Source organism: Haliotis asinina, chromosome 2 (assembly GCF_037392515.1).
Source record: "Haliotis asinina isolate JCU_RB_2024 chromosome 2, JCU_Hal_asi_v2, whole genome shotgun sequence".
NCBI classification, from domain to species: Eukaryota; Metazoa; Mollusca; class Gastropoda; order Lepetellida; family Haliotidae; genus Haliotis; species Haliotis asinina.
Window position 1 is genome coordinate 77,596,722 of NC_090281.1, and position 26,009 is coordinate 77,622,730.

Sequence of the window (26,009 nt, forward strand, 5' to 3'; positions counted from 1 at the left end):
AGATGTACAACTGAAATATGTATCACTGGCAATACGATACAAAATCTATTTAGAACATGTACTGTTACATAATGTAACACGTGGTGCATAAACCGCAAACAATGGTCTCGACGTGGTATACCATGGTACTCTTGACATACATACATACATACATACATACATACATACATACATACATACATACATATACAACTCACTACTTAGTATATAGTATTGTTTTAAAAGGCAGGACGTAACACACGTTATGTCGCATGTAGGGGCAAATCCTGTATTACGTTGTGTGTTTGTAAGGAAATAACAGTCGTGTGATAACAACTGGCGCTGGGCCTCCGCTCCGGCGGTTATTTCGAACACTGAAGGAGACATCATGTCGCAAGACCTGTTGACCAGTCCAGTCTGTGTACAAGCTACGGAGATAAATATGTTTAAACTGAATAATATCCATTTCATTATTTAGGATTGAAATACCTTGTATTGCCACGACTGATCGTAACATACCGAGTTACTGAAACCTCCGCCTTCCACTCCTACTCGGGTTTACTAGAGATTGTGAACCATGTAAACCCTCGTAGTCGTGGTTTCTCCCACACATAATTACGGCATGGTATCTCAGTGCGCTAGCACTATAAACCTGCTCAAGTCTAAGCTAGTACAAGCAACCACACATACACACGAATGCACGTCGTCATATGAGCGAAATATTCTCAAGTAAGACGTTATATACCCCATGTCAAATCACCTTAGGGCAAAGATACATAACACTAGTACAACTAATGATGTGTATACCCGTGACATCAGTGACATAAGTGTTACGTATTTGAATAACAGTGATATAGACAACAGCACTGGCGGTGCAGTAAATACTAGGTTTACACACATAACACTAAATGTATGACATGTCACATCACGTGGTATCAACATATATAAACACATACAACTCTAATGGTATTACATATGTTACGTAGACACATAAAACAGTAATTGTAAATCTTGTTGTGTAAACAAATCATACGATTACGGTATAACATAATATGTTAACGCATCATATGGGTTAATATGTAAGACGAGGTGTATTTGGGTTTAACGCAGCACCTGAATATTTGGCTCATAAGAGGACGTCAATGTGCCAATGTGTGTGTGTGGCTGCGTGTACAAGCTTAGACTTAAACAGGTTTCTATAGCGCGAGCCCACTGAGATACCATGTCACAGTTAAGCATGAATTCCCCCCCCTCCCTCCCCCCAGACGCATTATACTGACACCGAGCCGACCAGTCATTGTTGTATCCAATAATGCCGAGCGCGAGGCGGGGGAACAACACGTGCCAGAGTTCAATGTCTTTTGGGTTTTCGTGGCCAGGGATTGAACCCGCGTACTTGCGATCTCTGGGCGGACGCTTTAACCACTACGTAGCGGAGGTCTTAAATATATAAACACTAATAATAACACCAGCTGCATAACATATGTTACGTCAGCACCCGTCTTTGCGATAGAGCACATGACATACTCAACCATTATCCACTGAACGTGACTCGTCCCACTCGCTCGTGCACAGTACGTGACCACGCGACAAGAGCAGTGATACTGGACACTATCTGACGCTGATATCCAGTCACCAGGGGAATGGTTGATGTGCTTATTTCTGACACCATACATCTAATATGAGATAGTAGGGCAATGGGAATAGGTCGTGACACACATTGCTTGTGTCTGCAGATACCCAACAAGAACAAATTTTAAACAATGATATCGACATTGGGAATCAAAGATTCTGATGAGGCAGTCTTGTGGTTAAAGCGTTCGCTCGTCACTCTGAAGATCTGGGTTCGATTCGATAGAATGTGTGAAGCCTATTTCAGGTGCATGGTCCCCGCCGTGGTATTGCTGGAATACTGCACAAAGCGGTGTAAAAATACACTCACTCAAGACCTCGCACGGTTAAGACCGTTTGTTACCCAACCATACTTTCGTGCACACACGTGCTGCTGTGTGGGTTAAATTGCTAATCTGGCGCGAAGGCGATTCCGTTTCGCACTCGGAGAGTGAGTTCTAATCCCGAAAGACTCATATCCTCAAAAGTACAAGAACATGCACTTTACTGAGAAAATGTGAAACAAGAATGTAAATTCCCAGTCATAACATATTTTACGTTAAAAACAAATGCCTTGCCGATTACATTAAACAGCTAAAATGGCATATCTTTACATCACAGATGCGATTTAATAACACGATACACTAATGATCCATACCCACGCAATATGTTTGTACATGTCTCTCTGCCACTATTGGGTATTCTGTTTTTTTCAGTAGGTTACATTAATGCCTTTAGAAAATATCAAGCTGCAACAAAAAGTGTTGAATCCTTATAAACATGTCTTGATATGACAGGTCACACACACAAAGAGAAAAAAATCATATTTCAGACTATTGCATCATCGGCTAGCAGCCCATTCATAATGAAGCTGGTAGGCGTGTTCTTAACAACCACCAAAATAACCGCTCCCTAATTGTAAACAAGGGACGCTACTCTGTTGGTTTGTTGTGATAGAGCTTCAAGGCGGGAATGCTGGTCGGGCGTAAAACAATAAGAGCTAATCAGTGGTTGACCTACGTGACTTGACACACCATTACAGATCAGCTGTTACTCAAACAGCAAGCATACCAGCGAACCGCCTTGGGAAGCGTAAGGCTTGGACAGGAGACCAGTCAACGGCCCCTTGTTGGTTATGTACAACAGCAAACCACGTGGCGCAGTACATGAAAGTCACTGGCTAATGCAGTTGTAGAAGCATACGGAATTAGACGTGCGGCCTAATCAAGCACCACAGAAAGGAAACTTGGACTTATACCTGTATATTTCTTCTCATTCACATAAAGTATCTTGAAGATGGGTTCGGGAAAAGGCGAGCCTCCGGTGGAGAAGGTGGAACTTAAAAAAACAATCACCCTATTCCAAGGGGTTGCGATTATCGTGGGTATTATTATTGGCTCCGGAATTTTTGTGTCACCTGTTGGGATTTTGATGCACACAAAATCAGTGGGGTTGTCTTTGGTAATGTGGTCTATCTGCGGCATTTACAATACCCTCTGTGCTGTGTGTTATGCGGAGCTTGGGGCAGCGATGCCACAATCTGGCGGAGAATATGTTTACATCAAAAGAGCGTTCGGGGATTATCCAGCTTTTGTGTGTCTATGGATTAACTTTATGTTGATATGCCCTGTTGGTATCGCTGCACTGAGTCTGATATGCAGTTTGTATATTCTACAACCGATATTCCCTGATTGCGATGTACCAGAGCTTCCTCAGAGACTGTTTGCTGTGTGTATTGTATGTAAGTATATTATATCATATGCATCAATGTATACGTCAGTGATTTGAAGCAATCATAAACATCTATCTCAAATTCTGTACAGAAATCTAGAAAAGTGAATTTGTGAATTATTGTAATCCCATTTCTGAACTTCTGTTTTAATGTGGTGTTTCAGTGCATGTCCTTATAATTTCATTCAGAAAGAGTGGTGGTGTAGCCTAGTAGTTAACGTGTTTGCTTGTCACTCCAAATGGCCTGTGTTCGATTCCCCACATGGGTACAATGTGTGAAACCCATTTCTGGAGTTCTCCAGCTGTGATTGTTGGAATATTACTGCCTCACTTGAGTGTAACATATTCTTTTAATTTATTTTCTCTGGTCTGGAGAGAGAGAGAGAGAGAGAGAGAGAGAGAGAGAGAGAGAGAGAGAGAGAGAGAGAGAGAGAGAGAGAGAGAGAGAGAGAGAGAGAGAGAGAGAGAGAGAGAGAGAGAGAGAGAGAGAGAGAGAGAGAGAGAGAGAGAGAGAGAGAGAGAGAGAGAGAGAGAGAGAGAGAGAGTTTACAATTAGCACTTTAACCACTATGCCACTTCAGTGCACACTGACACACATCACACTTCTCCTGGGCTCCTTATGAATTTTATCATAATTTTTATTATATATATTATATTTTATTATTATATGAGATTACTTAATCTCCAGGTCTCTGTGTTACTGCACTTTGACTCACCCTGCTCTGATTAAGCCCTCAGCATAGCCAATTTTCCAATACTTCTTACTATTATTCTGTTGTATGTGTAGACTCTAGTTTTATTAGCTGAATTCATTATGCCAACCATTTTTTCTGATAAAAGTAGCTTTGGACTCATTGGTAACATTTCAGGCAAAAAATTAGAATTTTTCCACATGTTGTCTGTTTCATGCCATATAAATGTTGTTCATGATAATTTACTCTAGGTTGAAATGGTCGATTGTTCAGCTGAAAATATTGAAATGTCAACATGAAAATTGCTGCGTGTGTAACCTTGTCCCTTTGTAAGAAAATAATGGTCTCGCTGATGTAACTCACGAGTCTGTGAGTAGTTGTTCTTATGTATGGATTATGATATCCCATATGTCCTATAGTACAGTGTTCGGAATTTACTCTAGTATTGTATCAGTTTTTCTGGTCAACTCACTGGTAATGTGATCTAGTGGGAAATTTTGAAAGGTTTCTTTCCATGCTCTGTCCAGGCAAAGAGACATCTTAGTCACAAGACTAGTTTACCGATCCAGTTTGTGTATGAGTTATGGAAACAAATATCCTTGTTAAAGTAAGACTGCCTTGATTACAATAAATAATTGAAAAAAATCCCACAATTCAACTTAAAATTTGCCATGGATCAACATACTTTGTATTTAGCAATGTTGTTTTATAAGTTCATCAAATGTATGTCTACAAAGGTAACCAAAATCATTTGTGCATAACTTTGATCTATGCAGAATTTAAAAAAATATATTTTTTGTATTAAGATACAGTCAGACCTCGTTTATCCGAAGACTTTGTTTTTTTTAATTGTTCGGATATACGAATCATTCGGATGTCTGAATCAGGACTTAGGCGGTCAACTGCATGTGTATATCATAACATAACATTACATAAATTACATTGGCTTGAAGAAGTCTTTGATGGATGACTGTTTTCGGGCAGCAGAGTTATTATTTGCTGCTTGATTTTTCAATAAGAGTTCCAGATTTGTGAAGTCGCCAGCATTTTCAAAGTGTTAAATCAGATTTTCGATGTGAGATCTCACCTGGAGTGATGTCAATGTTTGCCGTATGATTCCTGCATCCATGGGTTGGATGTGTGCGGTTGTGTTCGGCGACAGGAAATGGACAGCAACATTAGTAAGTTTAAGATTCTTGCAGTTGTGACTTGCCGCATTGTCAAGAAGCAATATCACCCGCCTTCCACGTGATCCCATGTGTCAGTCAAAAACAAGCAATCACGAAAGAGATCTGCTGTCATCTGTGTAACTGACTGACGATTCGACTCAGTGTCAAACTTAAATTGTTTCTTCTCTAATTAACCTACACACTCAGTGATAAGTACATGTCTTCAATAAACAATAAATTAACTAGCTGGACACACAATGAATTGACAAGCGGTAGACATGATAGACTTCGTGTTTTGATATCTCGCCGACAACAAAGGTATAAACCGTTAATAAGCACTAAACATTTGACATCTTGCCGATGTCAGCTTTGGTGTTTGGATATATGCAAGGCAAATTTGTACACATTTTTAGGTTTCGTTAGCAAAATTGACCATTCGGATACGAAACCGAACATTCGGATATACGAGGTAAATTGTCACTGGAAAAGTTTGGGGTTTTTTTTTGTGAAGAATGTTCGGAAACTGAGGTATTCAGATATCTGAAGTTCGGATATACAAGGTGTGACTGTAATTACTTTTGAATCACCAAGTCTGCATTAAAACTTTCTGTCAATAACAGCCATACTTATCCAAAATCAATTTTTTTAACTACACTCATACTGTACAATTCCTTGTGATTGTGATGTCACATGCATTGTGACATCATGGCAAACTTACGACATCATATGGTCGATATTATAGCTTCATCTGTCGGTTCACCAGATGAAGGGATCTTAAATGACCCTGAAACATTGTATATCAAAGATTCAAAGAAGATTTATCCATAAAAGATCTTGGTCACCCATAGCAACTTCTCAATGTTGTTAAAAGAAAACACCCGTACTGTTTAAAGAGCAGAGTGTTTGTGGCCGAGAGTGATCTGGAGCCCTGATAATTTTCTTTCTCCCGTTCTACCAGTACAGAGAAATTTTGATTGTTGTGATACTCTGATTGTTCAATGCACAGCTGGGTTACCTGTTAATCTCAGATTGAGTTTAAGTAGGAACCATATGTGCAGCCTTGAAAACAGTATCGCACAGCATAATTCTGTTCTACCAGCTAGTAAAATGTTTCAACAAAATTTAGCGCTGAATAAGAACAGGCATTGAAAGCATGTAGCACGTCAGCTTTGTAAGCTTTCAACCCTAAACATGCTGAAGCAAATTTTTGAAAGTTTGATTTTATACTGCATGTCACTTTTATTGTAGTTATGACAACTGCATAGATTGATGCTCATGATGTTGGTCATTGGATTGTCTGTCCAAGACTTGTTTATTTAAGTCCATAGCATAAGGCTGGAAGTATATTTTAATTTTCAGAATAAATTTATTGAACTTGACAAAGAAGTACAGTTACAGTTCTATATCAGTATGTCCATGCAAATGGCTCATGCATCCCAAGGCCATGTGTTTTCTATTCCTATGTAATACTTGTTTATCATGTATCTCTGGGATATTCCTTCCTTTGAAAAAAAAAATGCTGATAAGAGAGAGCAAAGTGAAGGTCATAGCACATATTGTGAACCTTCGGAGCATTCAGTTCATTGATATATGCCAAAGTGAAAGCATCACCAGTTTCAAAAGAATCTGTCATGAATGTATGTCAACCAGACATTTCAGTTTCTTATGATTGCCTTTCTCTTTGTAACATACATATTTTTGTCATGCTCAGTGATCTTATACTAGTACTTCACATTGTTATAGGTTTTGTCACCATCCAAAGAACTGATTAATTGCAAACATCTTTTTCAGCTTCTACAAGATCTTTGTTTAAAAATAAGATCATCAGCTAGGGTGAATGATGAAATGCTAAAGTATACAGTGTTCATTTGTAAACAGCTCCCACTCACAAAGATCTGGGTTAGAATTGATCTTCAGAAACCAATGCTTGTAAGAGGCAACTAACCAGATTAGGTGGTCATGCTCGCTGACTTGATTGACACACGTCATTGTATCCCAGTTGCATAGATCAAAGTTCATGCTAAGATCACTGGATTGTCTGGTCTAGACTTGATTATTTACAGACAGCTACCATATGTGAGTATGGTGTAAACCTAAATGTACCCACTCACATTAAAAATAAGAAAGGTGAGCTTCTGTACCTTCATTTCCTGTAGACAGAAAAATCCTTAGGCGAGAGCAGGGGTTCAAATTTATTTAAAAGCCACTTGCCACAGGGCATGTGACTGTAGGAAAGTTACTAGTCCTGACTAATTTTCCACTTAGCCTGATTTTTATGACATAATCATAATACATAATCATGTAGTGGAATTGTGAAAGAATAAATCAACATGGTCATTGTTCAGCAGACCATTTATTGAGAAGCAATAAATAACAAAGAAAGACACGGATTGACTTCGGCCACGATATTGCAATTTTCTTGCATCAACTGCTGTAAAATCTCACTCAGATTTATCTGCAGCGATTTTAAAATCACATCCAGCTCACCTGTATGATTAGAAATAATATAGTTTTTAAATCTGTTTTATTGGGAAATCCTTTGTCGTTATTTGCCTTCTACCAGTAAACCTAACTTCTGGTATGGAATTTTAAACATCATTACACAGGGCTGTACAAAACAATCTGTGCTGCAAGGGGTATGGAAAACTCGGAACCTCACAGTACTGCGTTGTTTATGCACTGTGCGATGCTGTACAGAGTTCGCGTTCAGAAGTTGTGTTCTGCAACATTATGCCTCCCAAAAAGCATCTGGTAATGAAACCATCTCATTTAATACTAAAATTTTTAAAGACTACAAATGAAAACAAAGAAACAACCGAAATCATTGACCTTGATCAAAACCAAGAAAAGAAACACCATTGGTGATGTTAGTAAAGCTAGAGTGACATATATTTCTATAATTGTCAATTCAGTTTCATGTTGTGTAATTCATTGCAATTCATGATTGGTTGACTTAAGTTGATTAAATACGTAACAATGTCTTATTTGTCATTTATTCCTTTTCTTCTGAATGACCATGAACAGTTAAATCCCATAAGATATGAAAAAATCTCATGTTTTGGTCCTATCTTATCTCCCATCTTTTTTGAGCCAGGTTTATCACAAGAGAGATGTCCCTAATTTATTATCATTGTGAAATTTAATAGCTACATTTTGAGCAGAGATGAAATGAAATCCAAGTTTATTTGCAGTTTAAAACCGTAAGCAGAAATTATCTAGTAGCCCATGGACAAGATACATTATCTGATTGCCTGAAAAGAACACTGACTTGTCCTGGGCATGGGGTGATGGGAGTTTTGAGAGAAACAGACTTGTTGTATGTTGTGATTTATTATGATATTGTCCCTGAGAGTGAAGGTCCTCCATGTTATGAAACAGCAGTACAGTTTGTTCTAAACTGCCAGAGATGACAAATAGAGCTGTAAACATGCCATGCTATACTTGGGAGAGGCCATCATTTTAAAAAAACATTTTTTCAGGACTCAGTTTTTTCATTTGTTTCAGTTGTTTGCACTTAAATGTAGAACTAAAGAACTTTAATTAAACAAGTTGTTATCTTCCAGTGTTCATGAATAGCGTCTGACCCTGTGACAAATCTGGCAGATTCACCAGTGGTCAGATAGAAATCACCAACCCGTCAGCCCCAGTGTCTTGACTGAATATTTCACAGTGTCTTAGTGTGAAGTTGTTATTTGCGACATGTGACCCATGTTTTAATCTGGATATTTTACCCTTGCAGTAATTGGGAAAGAGAACTTTGACAATGGATTTCAGGATTATTAGCCATTTTCTGAAATAAAATTTTCCAATACCCATTTTTTTTCAGATTTGGGTATTTTCGATGTCAGTAATATAAAAAGGTGTTAAAAAAGATAACTATAGCCAATTGTTTGTATTTAAGGCATTAACATGGAATTTAATAAAAACCCCGATGGTTTAAGTTACTTTCTATTGTGATTTGTAGTTGTACAGTGATCAAACTGAAATACAAACTTGTCAGCAGTGTTCACAATGGCATTTCAAAGTGACAGGACATTGGGTCATGTAAGTTTCAGATGTCTGGTCTGACCCACTGAAAATTCACAGGACCCACAAAATAAAGTTAAACAAACATTTCAGATTTGACATTTCTTATAATTGGCTTTGAAATTATTAGAGTTGTGACGATTAATCGATACACAAGTTATCACGATTCAAGAGCTGCACGATACGATACATCGATACGATTGTCGTGTATCGACAAGTTATCACGATTCAAGAGCTGCACGATGCGATACATCGATACGATTGTCGTGTATCGATTCAACACGATACTTACATACTTGGCAGTCTACGAAAACACTGTCTCCCCATCTACTTAGATTTTCATGGAAAATGTTGCTATGGACATACTCCGACTGAGATAATTTTCACAAATTTATTTTGTTATCTGTGCAAAAAAGCCAGTTGTGCCAATGTTGATCCCTGCTGTTCCATTTTTTGGGAAAACGCTACTTTACTGACACATGCTAAACATTTTTGATAAAATGTCTTTCATGATGACATGTTTTATTTTTCTTGGGAGAAGAATACCTTCCCTGAAATGATAACTTAACAGCACATTATTTCCAGTACTTTTATTTTTCTGTATACAAGGACAAAATATTGTGATATGTATCGTATCGTATGTATTGGACTACCAGTATCGTGATACGTATCGTATCGTGGCATGGGCTCATCGTCACAACTCTAAAAATTATTAACATTATATAACAAACATAAGATTTCTAAACAGTAAACAAGTGTTACACTCCACCACTGAGTCTAACAAAACCTAGTAGAAGGTCGCGTCAGGTAACCTTTGAGCGACCAATGACCGTCCAATCAAACACGAGGCGGTTAAGCAGATTTAACCAACCAGAGAACGGCTACTATTTAGGGATCGGAGGGACTTTAAAAATATTCAGGTCACTGACACAGATCTCTCCACAAACAAAAATCTGCATGTAACACAGTTATTTGACCTGCAGTATATACACCTTGGGGTTTTTGTTGACAAAGTTACCATTAGCTAATATTTCTGCAAAATAACATCCTTGATAATTGCCAAAAACACTATTTTCAGTTCAAATGGTATTTGCAAATGTGCACTTTCGCGATTTGGTAAGCTGTGTTCTGATTGGTCAATCTCAAATGTTACCTGACACAACCTCCCCTAAGGTTTTGTTAGACACAGTAGTGGAGTGTAACGAAAAGTACTGATGATAGTTTACTTAGACTGTCAGACCGCTTTTCATGAATTGTCAGTATAAAAGTCATTTCAAACAGGTTCTGATAACTGTTTGAAATCAATAATGTCGTGTTGATAAAACGGAAGCAGGTGATATTATCTTGATGGATTACTTGATAATGTTCATTTGCTGTCACATGTCTTAGCCATTTTAGACTTCTGGGCATTTATCTTTGCCTTACAATAAGTGCAATTTAGTCTCATTTCATCAGTTTATTGAGAGATAACCATGGAAACTTACTTTTTACGTGCATCATGAGTTTTTTTCTAGAAAATCCTTTGTTGTCATGTTTCTTTGCTGGTGCTTGAGTGACATCGGTAAGCAAATCTGTTAATATTCTTTTGATAGCAACCTCTGATTAAAAGCTGTTTTGAATAAGTTCATTGATAAATACTTTAGCAATGACAGAATTTTCAAAAGATCGGTTTTGAACGGTGGAAAATGCTGAAATCTTTCTATGAGATGATGTTTTAGAAGCTGAAATTACTAATGTACACACAATTTCTGTGAGACCACCGCTATTGATAAACAATGTATTTGTAGACTTTCTAACAAGACGAGTGATTTCATTCGATGATATTTTCAGAAGAACTAATCAGAATGACTGTTACAAACATAAAGAGCAGGTTTGAAATGCTAGTTTATGTTTTATATGTTAAAAATTGTAATAGATGTTGTTGAAACTATTGATTGTTATGCTTACTATTGAACAGATGCAGGTTTGAAATAGGCATTTTATCTATATTTTTTTATATATTACAAACCGCTACTATTAAAAAGTATTGATTGTTATGTTTCCTATTGAACATGTTGACAATGCTACTAGTGTTTTTTATTCAAGTCAGTTTAATATTATTTTAAGGCAAACAGTCATACTGTATCATTATATAACTGTTGACTTCATCATTGCCCAATTACTAATCAGTTAGAAACTGAAATAAAAGGTTGACAAATTTATCTTTTTGATATCTTTTTCAACGGAAGACAGAATTTTCGTGCTGTTCCTTGCTTAAAAAAAGAAGTCAGTGAAGCATGGTAAACTGTCACCTCAAACCTAGATATATAAGAAAACAAGGCCAGTTTTGAGGATTTTATGTCCTCAAACAACCTACGATGGATACTGAAATATTCATCTCACAGATTGATTAATCCTGCCAGTGAAATAGAAAAATGGTATAGAGATAGTGCTGAAACTAAAGTCACTGTCATTATGCACTAGTTATCCTTGCGTGGCAGGATATTGTCTAGACAGAACAGGAAAGAGTTAACAGTTGGCAAAGTTAATTATAGCTGAAGTCTTGGACTGACGTTCAGTCCCAGAAATATGCAGAACAGCAAAAGAAATGCAACTCTGGCATTAAACATTAGCACTTACTTTTATGAGATTTCATTTCGAAATTTGTGTTTCTTTTGCTGTTCAGTATATATTACCTATTGCTATTTTAATGTATGCCTGCAAAATAAAAAAAAAATCCAAATGGAGAACAATGCTTAATTTCAAAGAATGGCTTAGTCTGGACTTGCCAATTTCTTCCAAACTTGAATTAGGTTCCTTTTCAGTTTCTTCTGTATGTTTTGAGACATAAAATGCCGAACAATGGACTGGAACAAAGCACTGGTGAGCGGGTCTTTTCAGGAGATAACCGTATGCTCAATAACTTTTTGTCTGTAACTATAAATGACAGCACAGTTGCTGAATTGTTTTCTACTTGTACGATTGCATTACTTGACCCCCAAATCTTATTGAAAACTACTCAAATACCTCAAAATCATTTGAATTTACATAGCCCCAGATAAGCTGCGAATTTGTGTAAAATACGCTATTGAAAAGTTGAAACACACAAGCAAAATATATGCCAGCGTATGAAAAATACACTGAATATTCTTGTATGCTCTGACAAAATAACAATGTGTATTTACTCAGTACATCAAAATCATGTTGCATATTACACCAATTCAAGCCAGTCGAACGTAAAGCTGTTGCATCTCTACATAATCACAATTAAAAAATTCCTGAATAATTCTAAAGGCAACAGAAATGTGCAATTCTAAAGACAAATGATAGATTGCCAGTCGTCATTTGTTAACCCTTCACTGATTGACCCATCTGTAAATAACAACCAATCAAAGAGTGGCTTTCTGTTGACAAATTGGAAATGGTGAGCAAGTGTATTAAATGTCCACATCTTAAAGTAAAATATCTAGTTTTTAGAATTTGTGCCTTTATCATGAATTTGTAATCATTTTAAGTCATGATATGACTAAATACTGTCGCTGTGACTATGAACTTATCTCCCCCAATCACTCACTCATTATCTTTGTGTGCTGTGAGAAATAATATGTGCCTGTATCTGCATCCATTTTGGTGTAATACAAGATATCAGGATGGCTATTTGATGATATATCAGCCATGTCTTCACTCTATCAGCTATCAGTTACTTTTTTTCAAAATCTTGTTCCCATCATGTTGTTTCACTTCCACACCGCTAATAGCTAATGTTACAAGTTCATTTAAAATATCACTGGCAATTGATTCTGATTACGAAACTCAGTACTTGCCTATTAATTCAACTAGCAGTCCTCTAATGAAGTTTTTTTGTTTTTTTCTGTTTGCAAGTTGTTTAAAAACTTGGTGATGAAGGACAGTAAAAGCAACTGGTATATCAAAGCAATAAGAAACAAACGTAGCATATATCTCTAAAATAAGATTTCAAATTAGCACAATACAATGTAAATAATTCTGAGGATCGCCAACAACTGAAGGTTGATCACCATAGGGACCAGGGGAACTTGCAGTACTTAGACTACCTTCATGGACCCTAGCTGGATTTATACCTTATCAGCCATTTGTGATTGCATTGATAATAAAACAACAAATATTCTATGGTTAAAAAGGTGTCTAAAACTAAGCTGACTTTGAGAGTTTAGGGACTACACATGGGTAAAGCTGTATTACCTATAACTTGGCATTTTTGGGTGGATTTTGTCTTATTTTATTTTTGAATTGAAAAATGTCGCATAGGTTATTCCAGAATTTTTAAAAGATGGTGGGTATCTAAAAGTATAGAAACCCACTTGAAATTGGAAATACCCACTTAGTTTCAGAAGTGTGGGTATCATACCCACATTGACGAAAGCTTATCTGGAGTTCTGAGTTTAGTTATCATGTTCTGATTTATTTTCATTTTCGATGTGATCAGACCATATACGTCATGATTCATATTCGATATGATCAGACCGTATACTTTCATGATTCATATTCGATGTGATCAGACCGTATACCTTCATGAATTCTGTGTGTGGATATTTTTAAAGGATACTTGGAACTACTCTCTTGTTCACCTTAGTAAGATTCTCCCAACAGAACATATTCAAGCTTCAAAATGACCTGACTTGTGACACTTTGCCAGGGCCCCTTATATCTCTATCATTAGGTTGCCAAAAAGTGGCATTGTTCACAATGTATTGCTTTTTTTGCTTTACACCATTACAGGAAGTATTTAAATGTTTTAGCTTGAGTTATTACATGTATTATTCATGAATAATTATTTGTATTCTTTACTATATTTCTCATAAAACATACCATGTTCACTTAATAGTGCTTGGTTGCTGCCCATGTATTCATGGTGTTTTCATTTCGCAATGTATTGATCAACTTATTTTTAACATGTTCACTGACTTAATGAAGAAGTATTGTGAAATGATGAATACTGGAATGACTGAAACTGAATACTGAGCACAAAGTGTTTAGATATTCCACATAAGTTATCAGCAACAGGTGAATCGGAATATTTCAGCCTGAGGTAATGTTACACAAAACAGGCTTAGACTGCCGTAAGTGTGAGTTTAGTTCAGACTCCTGTGTGTAATACGACTAACGCCTCATTCAGCAGTATTCCAGCTATATCGCAAAGGTCTGTGAATTATCAAGTCTGCACCAGACAAACTGGTGACTGAGATCATGAACATCGATCTGTACAATTGGGATATGTTGACATATGTCAAGCAAGACAGCGAGTCTGACCATCTGATCCTGATAGGTGCTATCACTAGCAAATTCTGACCCGGATGTCCATGGGGTTAAGGTAATAAGACTTAAATGCTAAGATTGCTTTGTACAACTTCTCCAAGCATGGTATGTCAATACTGAGTAATTAATTAATGATATATGCTAATATTATATTCATTTGCACTATGAGATGTTTTTTAAATTACGCAGTTCTACTAATTATAGAGTTACCATGGTTTATTTAAGTTAGGATTGAGTAAGGGTGACGCTTAAACCAATGAAGTAGTTGTCTAACAAGCTGTCTGAAATAGCATCACATATCTCTACAGATACATGCTAGTAGCAGGACAACTAGGTCTCACTTATTGAAACACACAAGTTCATCATCATCATCATCATCATCATCGTCATCAAATAAGCACTAATATAGCACAAGAATAACCGCTCTGAAGCGCTTTGAGAGGATGCGTGCCACATGCATCAGCAATGTCCACTCTGACTAGGTGTATGTCTTTCAGAAAAGGTGGGTCTTGAGATTGGTTTTGAAAATGTCCAAGTTATTTATAAGTCAGAATTTGCTTCTCTGCATGAGTACACCTTTGAAACTTATCTGCTTGAAATGTGTGCTTAAAATAACATAAAGTCTCGCTCAATCAATCGCACGCTTGCCCACCTAATCACTCTTGATGGTTCTACACCAGCCTGTAGTGTTAACAGTTAAGTGAGGAGAGTGGTTGTCATTATCGTAAGAGTTGACCTTTACAGCCCCTGTACAACACTGGCAGACGGAATATAGATAACATGACACCTGCCCACACTGCAGACGACTTATCTAACCACAGGTAATCTACTCACCTGGCTAGTTTGGACAGCGCCAGGTGTTTGGCATGGCTTGCTGTCTTGTTTAAGATGTAGGCAAACAGAAGTGATAGTCTGAACCTCCATTTAAACTTATTGATAGGAAACACTTGTTGATACTACGCTATTGTCTGACATCCCTTGAGTGCGTGAGTTTACGCATACGCTGCACCCAACAATATTCCAGTTATATGAAGTCAGTCTGCAAGTAATGGAGTCTGAACCAGACAATCCAGTGATCAATGGCATGAGCATCATCAATGTGTTGGGATACAATGACACGTGTCAACCAAATCAGCATGCATGACCACCTGTTCCCAAGCCTTGCCTTTTATGACGATCACAGGTTACTGAAGATCAATTTTAATCCGTATTTTTTCAGGGGTCCACTTGTTAATGAGGACAAGGAGGTTGTAATTAACGTGAAATCAAATCATGCTAGTTTTGGTAATTTTTGCAGTTTGGAGGCCTAATCCACAAAGCAACATCATTCGTTAGGCTGTGAGAAATTATGTTTGGCAGTTTTAAACAATAAGTGTTCAGAATCCACAAACTTTCCGTATCATGCGACCTGTTGTAACTCTATTAATGGTAGGAAACTTTATGGAATCCAACTTCTTTATGATGGTGCTAAGTTTTGGAATAGATCGAGCAAAAACCTTACATCAAAATGTAATAACAAGTTATCACACAGCAGTTATGGCAATTTTCTGCTTATCCGCGGATTTCCATCGATTTTACAGATTTCAAATTATGCCCCCTTCAACCTCCCATTCATTGACAGAATATTAGGTTTCTGCTGAGAATAGAGGTTCCTGTTGCCATACCTGATAAAGTATCAAACACTCCTTGGAGTTACAGTAGGTTGTAATGTTACAAAACAATTGTGTATTCTGGACCCTGGTTTTAAATCAGTATGTCATGGCATATTTAAGCAGGCAAACATAATTTGTCTAATGATGGTGAAACATTGCATCACAATATTTTCCCTTCAGTACAACATGTAATACAAATAGACATGCAATATGAGATAATCCCAGGACAAATTTATACAGAATTTCCGATCGGAATACTTCCGAAGACAGGATAATTTTGGCTTCCTGTTACATTTTATGGACTTCAGTTCTTGGACTTTGGCAGTCAGTATTGTTATTCTGACACCATATTTTACAAGTTAATTTCCATGAAGGGTTATCTCAGAATTTAACTAAAGTGCCCCTTCCTGGATAAATTGGAAAGAAAATCCATTAATTTAGAACTATATTAACATTGCACTCTGGATGTTCAACATGTTTGGTGAAATATTGTGAATCCTGTACTGATAAAAAGTCATATTTTCTGTCATTCCTTGATCGATGATAAGTGACATATGAGAAATACAAAGTTGTATGATAACAGTCGATAACATCATGAATGGGGAATACATATTTTGATTGTTGATGAAGTTGCTGATTATCTTCCCTGAGAAGCTGGAGGTAAATCTGCCCTTAATTTAAACTGCGCCCTTGCGCCATTGGTGCATGATAGTTAAAAATGACACAGTATTCCTTGACACATTGGGTCTGACTGGTGCGCTATAAAAATAATTTGACTCTATCAAACATGTGAAAACATACTTCTCCAAACTGTCTTATATTTACAACATATTTTCACAATTCCAGGTGATAAATCAGCATTCATAATCCCCGCTGTTCCATACACAATTTCCTCAGATCTAATGCGGTGCCTAAATCAATGCATGGAGCTTATAATACGTACCTTACTCAAGGCATGCTGTTTCGTTATACACTAGGGGCGGTGAGGTAGCCTAGTGGTTAAAGCGTTCGCTTGTCACTCCGAAGACACTGGTTCGATTCCCCACAAGGGTACAATGTGTAAGGCCCATTTTGTGGTGTCCCCCGCCGTGATATCGTGTGCAGTTATCGAAATGAAATGTAGCTGAAAAGTCATTTGTTGTTTTTCGAAACAAAAAAAGAACAAATCCTGATAGAGAAAATGCCAAACTGTTGCGAGGTCCAGCAATGACAGTTCTAATTTAATAACTGAGATGAAGCTACAAAGCCAATGATACGCTGACTGATGTTAAAAATGAGAAGAAAACATCAACCCGTTCATTCCAGATGAAATGGCAAGGTTTGTATCAGTGGGTTTCCGGTAATGAGTGTAAAAACAAAATGACTCATGCACTTTGTCTGCAAAATGGAAAGGATAATATTTTCACTGATGGAACTGATAATTTCTGTACTTCCACGCTCAAGAGACAAGCTGATAGTGCTGACCATAAACTTGCTCTCCAAGCTGAATGGTTGAAGGGACAAATGAAAATGGCAGTGAAAAGTATGATTCATGGTAAGGATAGGCAGCAATTCAATTTAAATTATCACATTAATTGATACAACTGAACAGCTTTTTGCATGACAAATTCATTAAAATTGCAGAGTGAAATGAGGTCTAATAGTGTCTTTGCAATTATCGATTTTCAAAACTGTTTTCATGATAAAAAGATTATCTTGTTACTGATATTTATTAACAACATGAGAAACTTACTTAAAGTGACTTAGTGTTGTATTATAAATTGATTTATATTTTCTAAGAGTGGCCATGTTTGGAAATTCAGAGTTACCTTTCCTTAAAGAATGTATTTTCCCTTGGGAATATATTTTCATCATCCCTTCATGTTAGTGCTTAAACAAAGCCAAGTCGTGAGCATGGCATTGAGAGGTGTACGAGTAACGAGGCTCACTGGAACCTCACTAGTAACAGCGTTAGACCATCAAACATATGGCCTTGCAGATTTGCCAACGGTAATTATTTCTCAACACCTCTGTATGTTGTTGAACTCTTCGAAAAACCTGTAAAAGATGAGGAACCTAAATATTAAGCAGATATTTGAAGAACAATCAGTATCTGACCAGTTTAATATCACTAGGGTGACCTCAGACACAATATTAGACCCGTGAAGGTCCTGGGATAGAATAGCCTTCAGCAACCCATTCTTGCCATAAAAGACGACTATGCTTGTCATAAGAGGCAACTAACAGGATCGGGTGGTCAGGCTCGCTGACTTGGTTTGACATATGTCACTGGTACCCAATTGCGTAGATCCATGCTCATGTTGTTGATCACAGGATTGTGTGGTTTAGACTAGATTATTTACAGACCACCACCATACAGCTGGAATATTGCTGAGTGTGGCGTAAAACTAAACTCACTCATTCACTCACTCACTTAGATACATTAAGTCATTTGGAAGAAATGCAATTTATGCTACATGAACAAACTAGGTAATAGATTCAGGGATGTTCTTTATACTTGTTCATGAGTTTACTGTCAGACTATGTCATATCGTGAATGGATGTTTGATATACATGATTCTAATCCATATTCATAACAAAGAGTTTGAGTGACAGTTTATTGAATGTGTTGTACATGTGTTGATGTTCACTGGCTGTTACAGCAGTCTAGTCTGGCATGTTGACAGCCAGTTCTCATACCTACAAGGCCATGTGGGGATGGTAGGGAAGCAAACTGTGCTGATCTAGTAAGGTGGGGGGTCAATTGGATAGCCTTGTGGTCAAATCATTTACTCGTCATGCTAAAATCCTAGGTTTTATTCCCCGAAGGTGTAGATGTGTGAAGCCCTTGCTAGTGTTCCCAACGTCATGATACTACTGGAACCTACTGACATGAATTGAAGTGAATCAAGTCATCAACGTGGTCAGGCTTACTTCTTCAGGATGCAGCCCTCTATTGCGTGTGTTTGCCGTGTGACGCACAAATTATCTCAAGTATCCAGTGACTTTAGAAGCTTGCGTCATTGTTGACGCAATGTAACTGGGCCCTTAGGTCAGACAGTCTTAACCAAATGTTTCCCAGTTAACTGCTCAGTGCTGATTAAATACCTTACCTGCCATTATGTGTCATTATTAAACAGTCACAGTTGATGTCTCGATGAAAGTTCAAACTGACGTTGACTCCCCCCAAACTTGTCCATGTCCTGATGACTCCTAACTTCTTATACCTAGAGCATGCTCTGTACTGCCAGTCTAACTGAGTCATTAACTGAATCAAGTCGTCAACATTGTCGGACTTACACACTGACTTTGTGTGCTGGCGATGAGGTGACTGACTCTGAGTTTGCGGGTTCAAATTCCGGATGGGACTCAACCCCCCAAAACACAAAAAAGTACTAGAATTTGTACTTTACTAAGAATGTGAAATCCCAAATATGACATATGTTGCATTTGACCACTTTCTAAATGGCATCGTGTAATCATAGCTTTCGGTCATGGGAGCCGTGCCAATTTACACTTATCAGAGGAGTACACAAAGTACGCAGTCTAGACTACCAACTGTCCGACTATCGTTTTCGTGGAAGTCACGGTGGCTGAGCAGTCTAGGCAGCTGACTTTGTGTGCTGGCGATTAGGTGCCTGACCCTGAGGGTGCGGGTTTGAATCGTGGATGTGACTCAACCCCTCAAAAAGTATTAGAATTTGTACTCATCAGGTGATGCTATCGTCATTGGATTCATCTATAGCATCAACTGTCAGTTCACCTGACGAAGGGGTCTGAAATGATCCCGAAATGTTGTTTTTCAAAGAATGAAAAAAGAAGATTTAGAAGATCTTGGTTAGTTGAATTTGTTCAATGCATCCTGTTTGTCCTAGACAACAACAAGGGGTGTACATTATCCACTTCTGAAAAGCCACAGCACAAAACTCATTTAGCTTACATTTGCCTTTAATAGAGACTCTAAAGGTCTCATATTTGTCTTTCTGTTTTATAGTTTTTATATGTTTAGAGACATTTGAACTTAGATACATTTTGTGGAATTTGTCTCTGATGATGGTGAAATAGGGGATTAAGTCTATCCACTTCTCCACAAACACTGCTCAGCAGAATTGATTAAGCTATCATTGGGACCCTAAAGGTGTGCATTTCATAGTTGCAAAATATGTTTATTGAACTTGTTTAGTAGGGAACGCCACCTACAGCAGCAGGGGCATCCATGGAACACAATTTTGTGTTTATCTTTATTTTTATTTTTTAAAGCTTAAAGTACAGTTCTAACCTGAAAAAAAGCAAACCGAAAAAACATAAAACGCCAACATCTACCAATGAGTGAGTGAGTTTAGTTTTATACCAATGACAAGCAGAATCTTGACTGTGGTTGTTGTGTTAGTGAGAAGTTGTACTTCCTTTGACTTGGTTTCATCAGCTGAGCAAATAAATATGCATGCTACATCATGCCATAACGACATGTACACATGCACCTGAGATGTCACACTCATTTACCTGCCACCTACTCCCACCTTGAGTGATCCTTGCTCACTTATGCGAGGTGCTAACATTACAGTTGTATGAACCATATTTCTTGCTATGACCTCACTCACACTATTCATATTCAGTGATGATAGGGACCCAGTGATTAACATTGTATAATTATACTTGTACTGCTAATTAATCAGTGAGATGCATGTGTGTATGCTTACAGCTGAATGATTTGACCAACAGGTGACTTGGATCTGGGGTATATTTGGTTAAATGCATGTGCATGTTGAGACTAATAAAATAAGTACCTAAAGTTTAAGTTGAACGATTTTAAAATTTCCTCTGTTCTCCAGGTTTGCTGATCGGCATCAACATTCGCAATGTCAAATGGGCGACACGGGTTCAGGTCGTCATCACCACCTGCAAACTGGTGGCACTTGGCATTATCATCGTCATTGGATTCATCTACTTTGGGAAAGGTGAGTGACGTCATCCATGTCTCGACCCCCTGATGATCAGGTTAGAATTGGTCTTCAGTAACCCATGCATGAAAGAGGCGACTAACAGGATTGGGTGGTCAGACTCGCTGATTCTATTTCCTCATGTCATTTTATCCTAACTGCATAGATCGATGTTCAGGCTGTTGATCACTGTTCTGTCTACTTCATATTCAATTATCTACAGACCATTGCCATATAGCTGGAATATTGCTGAGTGGACTGTTAAGCAACGATCAGTCGTCCATTTTTGGGGACAGAATGACTTCAGTCCAGTTGTGTTAGAACTGTGTGATGACTACTGACCTTTCATTATAAAGAACCATGTTCTCCACTGCTAGTGCAAGACTAGAGAACTTCAATTAGGACCAGTAACAATTTCCTCATCAACTACCACTCTGGTTCGATGGCAGATATGTTGCAGGTATATTTTTCAAACAATATTTTTCGAAAGATTCCTAAAATTTTTAATTTATATCTTTATATTTTCATACATTCTAAGGAATTGGGAAATTTTACCGTAATGTGTTGCAGATTATTGGCAAATATTGTCCTCTGAGCAGACCTAGATAGATAAATCTTTACAGTGGTGATTAAGTGGAAAAAAGCATACTGACTAACATTTACTACCTCTTTGGATGTAGAAATCTGGTATTTTTACGTGGCTAGATTTATCGGGTTTCTTTTTCTCTCGTCAATAAATTATATTTTGGGTCAAGTTAACATGGTTCACCATCTGTGTAATATACAGTTTCACTTTGAGTTCGGTTGCTACTTGTTATATTAAATATTAGGGAACAGCTGACATTTTAATGGCAGTGTATATAAATCTGGTATTAAAATAGTGTCTAGTGAATTCTCTCAAGGGCAAGGAAAGTTAAATAGTTGCTGGAAGGGATGACTACTGAGGGGAAACAACAAAAGTCTATTGCAACATACTTTTAGAGAGCAATAGTCAATTACGAGGTGATAGTGTGATAGTGATAGTCAAAATCATAGTATGACGTGGCACTCTTATCTGTTGAATATATGTCCTCTATATTCAACACGAACCACCATCAGGTGATATTACTGAATTATGTGGTCCAGACTTGATGATTTACAAATGTCTGTAATGACACAGAAATATTGCTTAATGCTGTTACAAGCAACAAATAGACAGACAGACAGACATAAGAGCTTGCTTGTGTATCAAAATAATATATTGATATTCTAATATCCTTCCTGTTGACCTAACTGTATACTGTTTGATGTTTCTAGATATGAAGACACGAGGTATACTCACTAGTTCTACTAACACGTTTCTTCTACTGACAGTGTGTGGTTGCTTCAGCTGGAGCACTTTATTTTTTATGTGCTTGATCTTGTGTTACTCAACTGTCAGCTTCAGTTCGCGATAGCAGAAAGCCAAAATGTGTTTGTTAGCTGGTTATCTCCTGTGGCATGCGTTAAAATTTCAGTTTTTCACTATTTTCTTTGTAGGTTTGTTGCCACCGTAAATGTGCTTGCGTGATTCACAAAACTGGAATATGCCTGCGACATGCATGCTTCACAATGTCCTCACTCTTTAAGCTGACACGATGTAACGAAACTGAAATAGGTTTCAAAGCAGTGTCAGTTCCATCCTCGATATCCCGAGGGTATACATTCCGATAAGTACCCACTATGCATCTATGGGTCGGCAAGATAATTTCATTACCTCCCTTTGCTAGCTCTGCATTATCACAGTAGCCAGTCAGCTAGCCCGCCGTTATAATTGAGCTTGCCAGTGTCAACATAGGTAGCGGTTGCAACTGCGAAGGTTAGCTCACAGTGCAGCTCAGATTTTAGGGAAATCATGCAACAAACTGACAGCTCCAAAACTTTAAAACAGCATATACAAGAACTCCTTCCACCTCTTCCAAAGAACCTCTGCATGGTTTGTGTTTAATTGCTTAGATATTTTGAAAAATGAAAGTGAGTTGTGATTGGTTAGCTCAACTTCCCAGCATAGACACCTGATTGGATAAAAAGATAGCCAAGGGAGGTAATAAATTTATCGGGCAGAGCCGCAGACACGTCTAGGGTATAGTGGAGACTTATTGGAATGTATACCCTGGAGATATTGAGAATGTGTTAGTTCACACTCCATACTTATTTGCAATGTGCAAAAAATACTGGACAAAAATAGTTAGGGATATATGTAAATTTTGAAATTATGAATCATGATCTATCCACTCATTGACACACTGATAAAATATCAATCATCTCTAATATCCCTAACTTATTTTGTCCAGTATAGTTTCCAAATTTTTATAGCCAGTCATTCTAGTTATATTTCAAAGTTACCAGTCTACAAAATAATGATCTACCCGAAATTTAAATTGAGAATCTAAGCAAAAGATTACAAAAAGGTAAAAAACCGTTAAAAACAAGTGAGAAAACACACGTCTGAAATGTTTTGTTTATGCTCAAATAAGTCATCATTAAGCTGCTAATACAATGAACATTTTTATCAGACCATAATCTTGCATGATTAAAAAGTGTATAATAACGTAACAAGTCAGTGCGAGTTTTATATTTTCGAAACAACCCAGTGAAAATTGACTAACCAGTTTAGCCAGTGACTCTGGAGATTTTCTGTCTCAAATGCATTTTTGCGAGCCAAGGCCTATCAGGCCTGTGGCTGTTTTGCACTGTTTTGCCGTGTTTGGGATTTTGCCTTTTTTTCTTTTTCGTTAAGCACTTTGCACATTGTTCTCAGCAGCTTCAGCTGAATTTGGTATGTCTCATTTGATCTTTTACGTTCAGCTAGACACTGGCCCATCAAAAGTTTAATATTACAGTGACTTGAATGGTATCCTTGAAAATATTGCTGCAGTGTGAGATCATTTTTGCTTCGTTCAATCAAGAGTGTGTTACATATTGACCTTGAACATTCATCATGATCACATTAATTGTAACATTGTACTACATGACCAGTTTGCATACAACTGTTTAAAGCATTAGAGAAGTGTACATTCACAAAAAAGTTAAGCAAAAGTAATAGACATGAATGCTTCAAGATTGATTTTGACACATTTTGTTGTTTTTTATCACTGCACTGATGTAATTTTTTTAAGCCTAGTTCAACTGCCTTGATCTTTGGGTCCTGCATTTGTTTATGAAATCCGACACAGATTCACATTAACCAGAGATGGCTTATTGCTGAAAATACAGCTTCATGTCACTTAACTTTGGGCACATAGTCCAACAGTCCTCATGGTATTATCATTGAAGGTGAGCTATGGGACCAGGACACTATCCATCACAAACTATTATTCGAATTTCATAGCTAAGGATGCATTGACTCTGTAGAAAGAGTTTTATTTTTGTGATATGTTGTTTCAGCTCTCTGGAAAGTATATATGCAAGAATTATGCTTGTGTGACATTACGTCTGTCTTTGGTCATATAATTTTGCACGTAGAGGTCTAGAATCTTAAATTCTTACCTGATCTTGTAAATTTTGTGATTTAACTGCTGATATGAACACACCTAGAAAAACACACACTGCTCCATGTTTCTGTACTGTGTGCTCAGTCTAAAGAAAGCACCAGCTAATATCTGTACATGGTACATATACACGTATAGACTGGATTTGTATCCTTTTGTATAAATATTAAGCCATCAGGGATTAGGAAAGGCAGGGGCCATGTGCCATGTGCCATTTTGCACGTTAGAATAGAAAATGTAGAATTTTTAAGTTTACTATTGATATTGCCCATTCTAAATCAGAAAAGGCTAATAATCCTGACAGTGGACCATTGTCAAAATTTTCTTTCCCAATCCCTGTACCATAGACATGGCAAGTAGCTTTCCCTACATATGCTTGCACAAATAAAAGGGACATAACTCAGTTATGCTTGAAACAAGTTCATTGCAACTTAAACATTTTGGTAGAAACTTTCTGTGGACAATGACAACATATTTCTGTTAGAAAAGGCCTTCAGCAAGGTTCAAAGGGCTACAAACGTTTCGAGAATAGCTAGCCAGGATACCAGACAAGATTGTGATCTAGTTGACAGCAATGTAGTCCCTGGTCATTGTCACGAGACATCAACACACTCAAAACATGTCAGCTAAATTATTGTGATTATTTCACTAAATATACCCCTGTGAAGGTCCTGGGGTAGAATATACCTGCAGCAACCCATGCTTGCCATAAAAAGCGACTATGCTTGTCGTAAGAGGCAACTAACAGGATCGGGTGGTCAGACTCGCTAACTTGGTTGACACATGTCATCGGTTCCCAATTGTGCAGATCGATGCTCATGGTGTTGGTCACTGGATTGTCTGGTCCAGACTTGATTTTTTACAAACGCCGCCATATAGCTGGAATATTGCTGAGTGCGGCGTAAAACTAAACTCTCACTCACTCACTCACTCAATATACCTGTGTTCGTGGTAGGTTTTGGATGAGTGTGTGCAGAGATAAAATTATAAATGTGTAGTCCAAGTCTTTTGCACATGAAACATTAATTACAATCCTGAGTCATTTAAAAATTTGTTTGTTTTTATATGTTTGCTGTTTTAAGGTACTTGAGCACATCAGAATCTATACATGCAAAACACACATGCAAGGTATGGCTTGAGTAGTTTTGCATGAAAAATGCATGTTTCAGCATTAATGTGAACATTGAAATACTGAACAATACATCAAGTGTATTCATAGCTCAGTAATGATGACATGTATCAAATTCACCTCATTACAGGATTCGTTGCATGACTAATACCCAATCCATTCTCAATGTATCTGATGTCAGGCATTGCCTAATTGGAAGGTATATGGTCTTTTCTGTAGTAGGGTTAGAAGCTTACCGTATATTACCGTGGACAAGCCGACCCCATAACTTGACATCTAAAATCAGTATCAAAATGGTATGTGTTGTGCTTACTTCTT

General features: G+C 37.5%; 1 protein-coding gene across 1 annotated transcript in view; it reads left to right on the forward strand.

Annotated features, from left to right (window-relative positions):
- The first annotated feature begins 2,861 nt into the window (after window positions 1–2,861).
- The window catches only part of LOC137272888 (large neutral amino acids transporter small subunit 1-like), a 30,733-nt gene continuing 7,585 nt past the window's right edge, over window positions 2,862–26,009 (forward strand). The window contains exons 1-2 of the mRNA XM_067805304.1: window positions 2,862–3,331; window positions 20,946–21,071. Coding sequence (XP_067661405.1) covers window positions 2,887–3,331; window positions 20,946–21,071 — 571 coding nt within the window. The 5' untranslated portion in view covers window positions 2,862–2,886. The remainder of the gene's footprint in view (window positions 3,332–20,945; window positions 21,072–26,009) is intronic.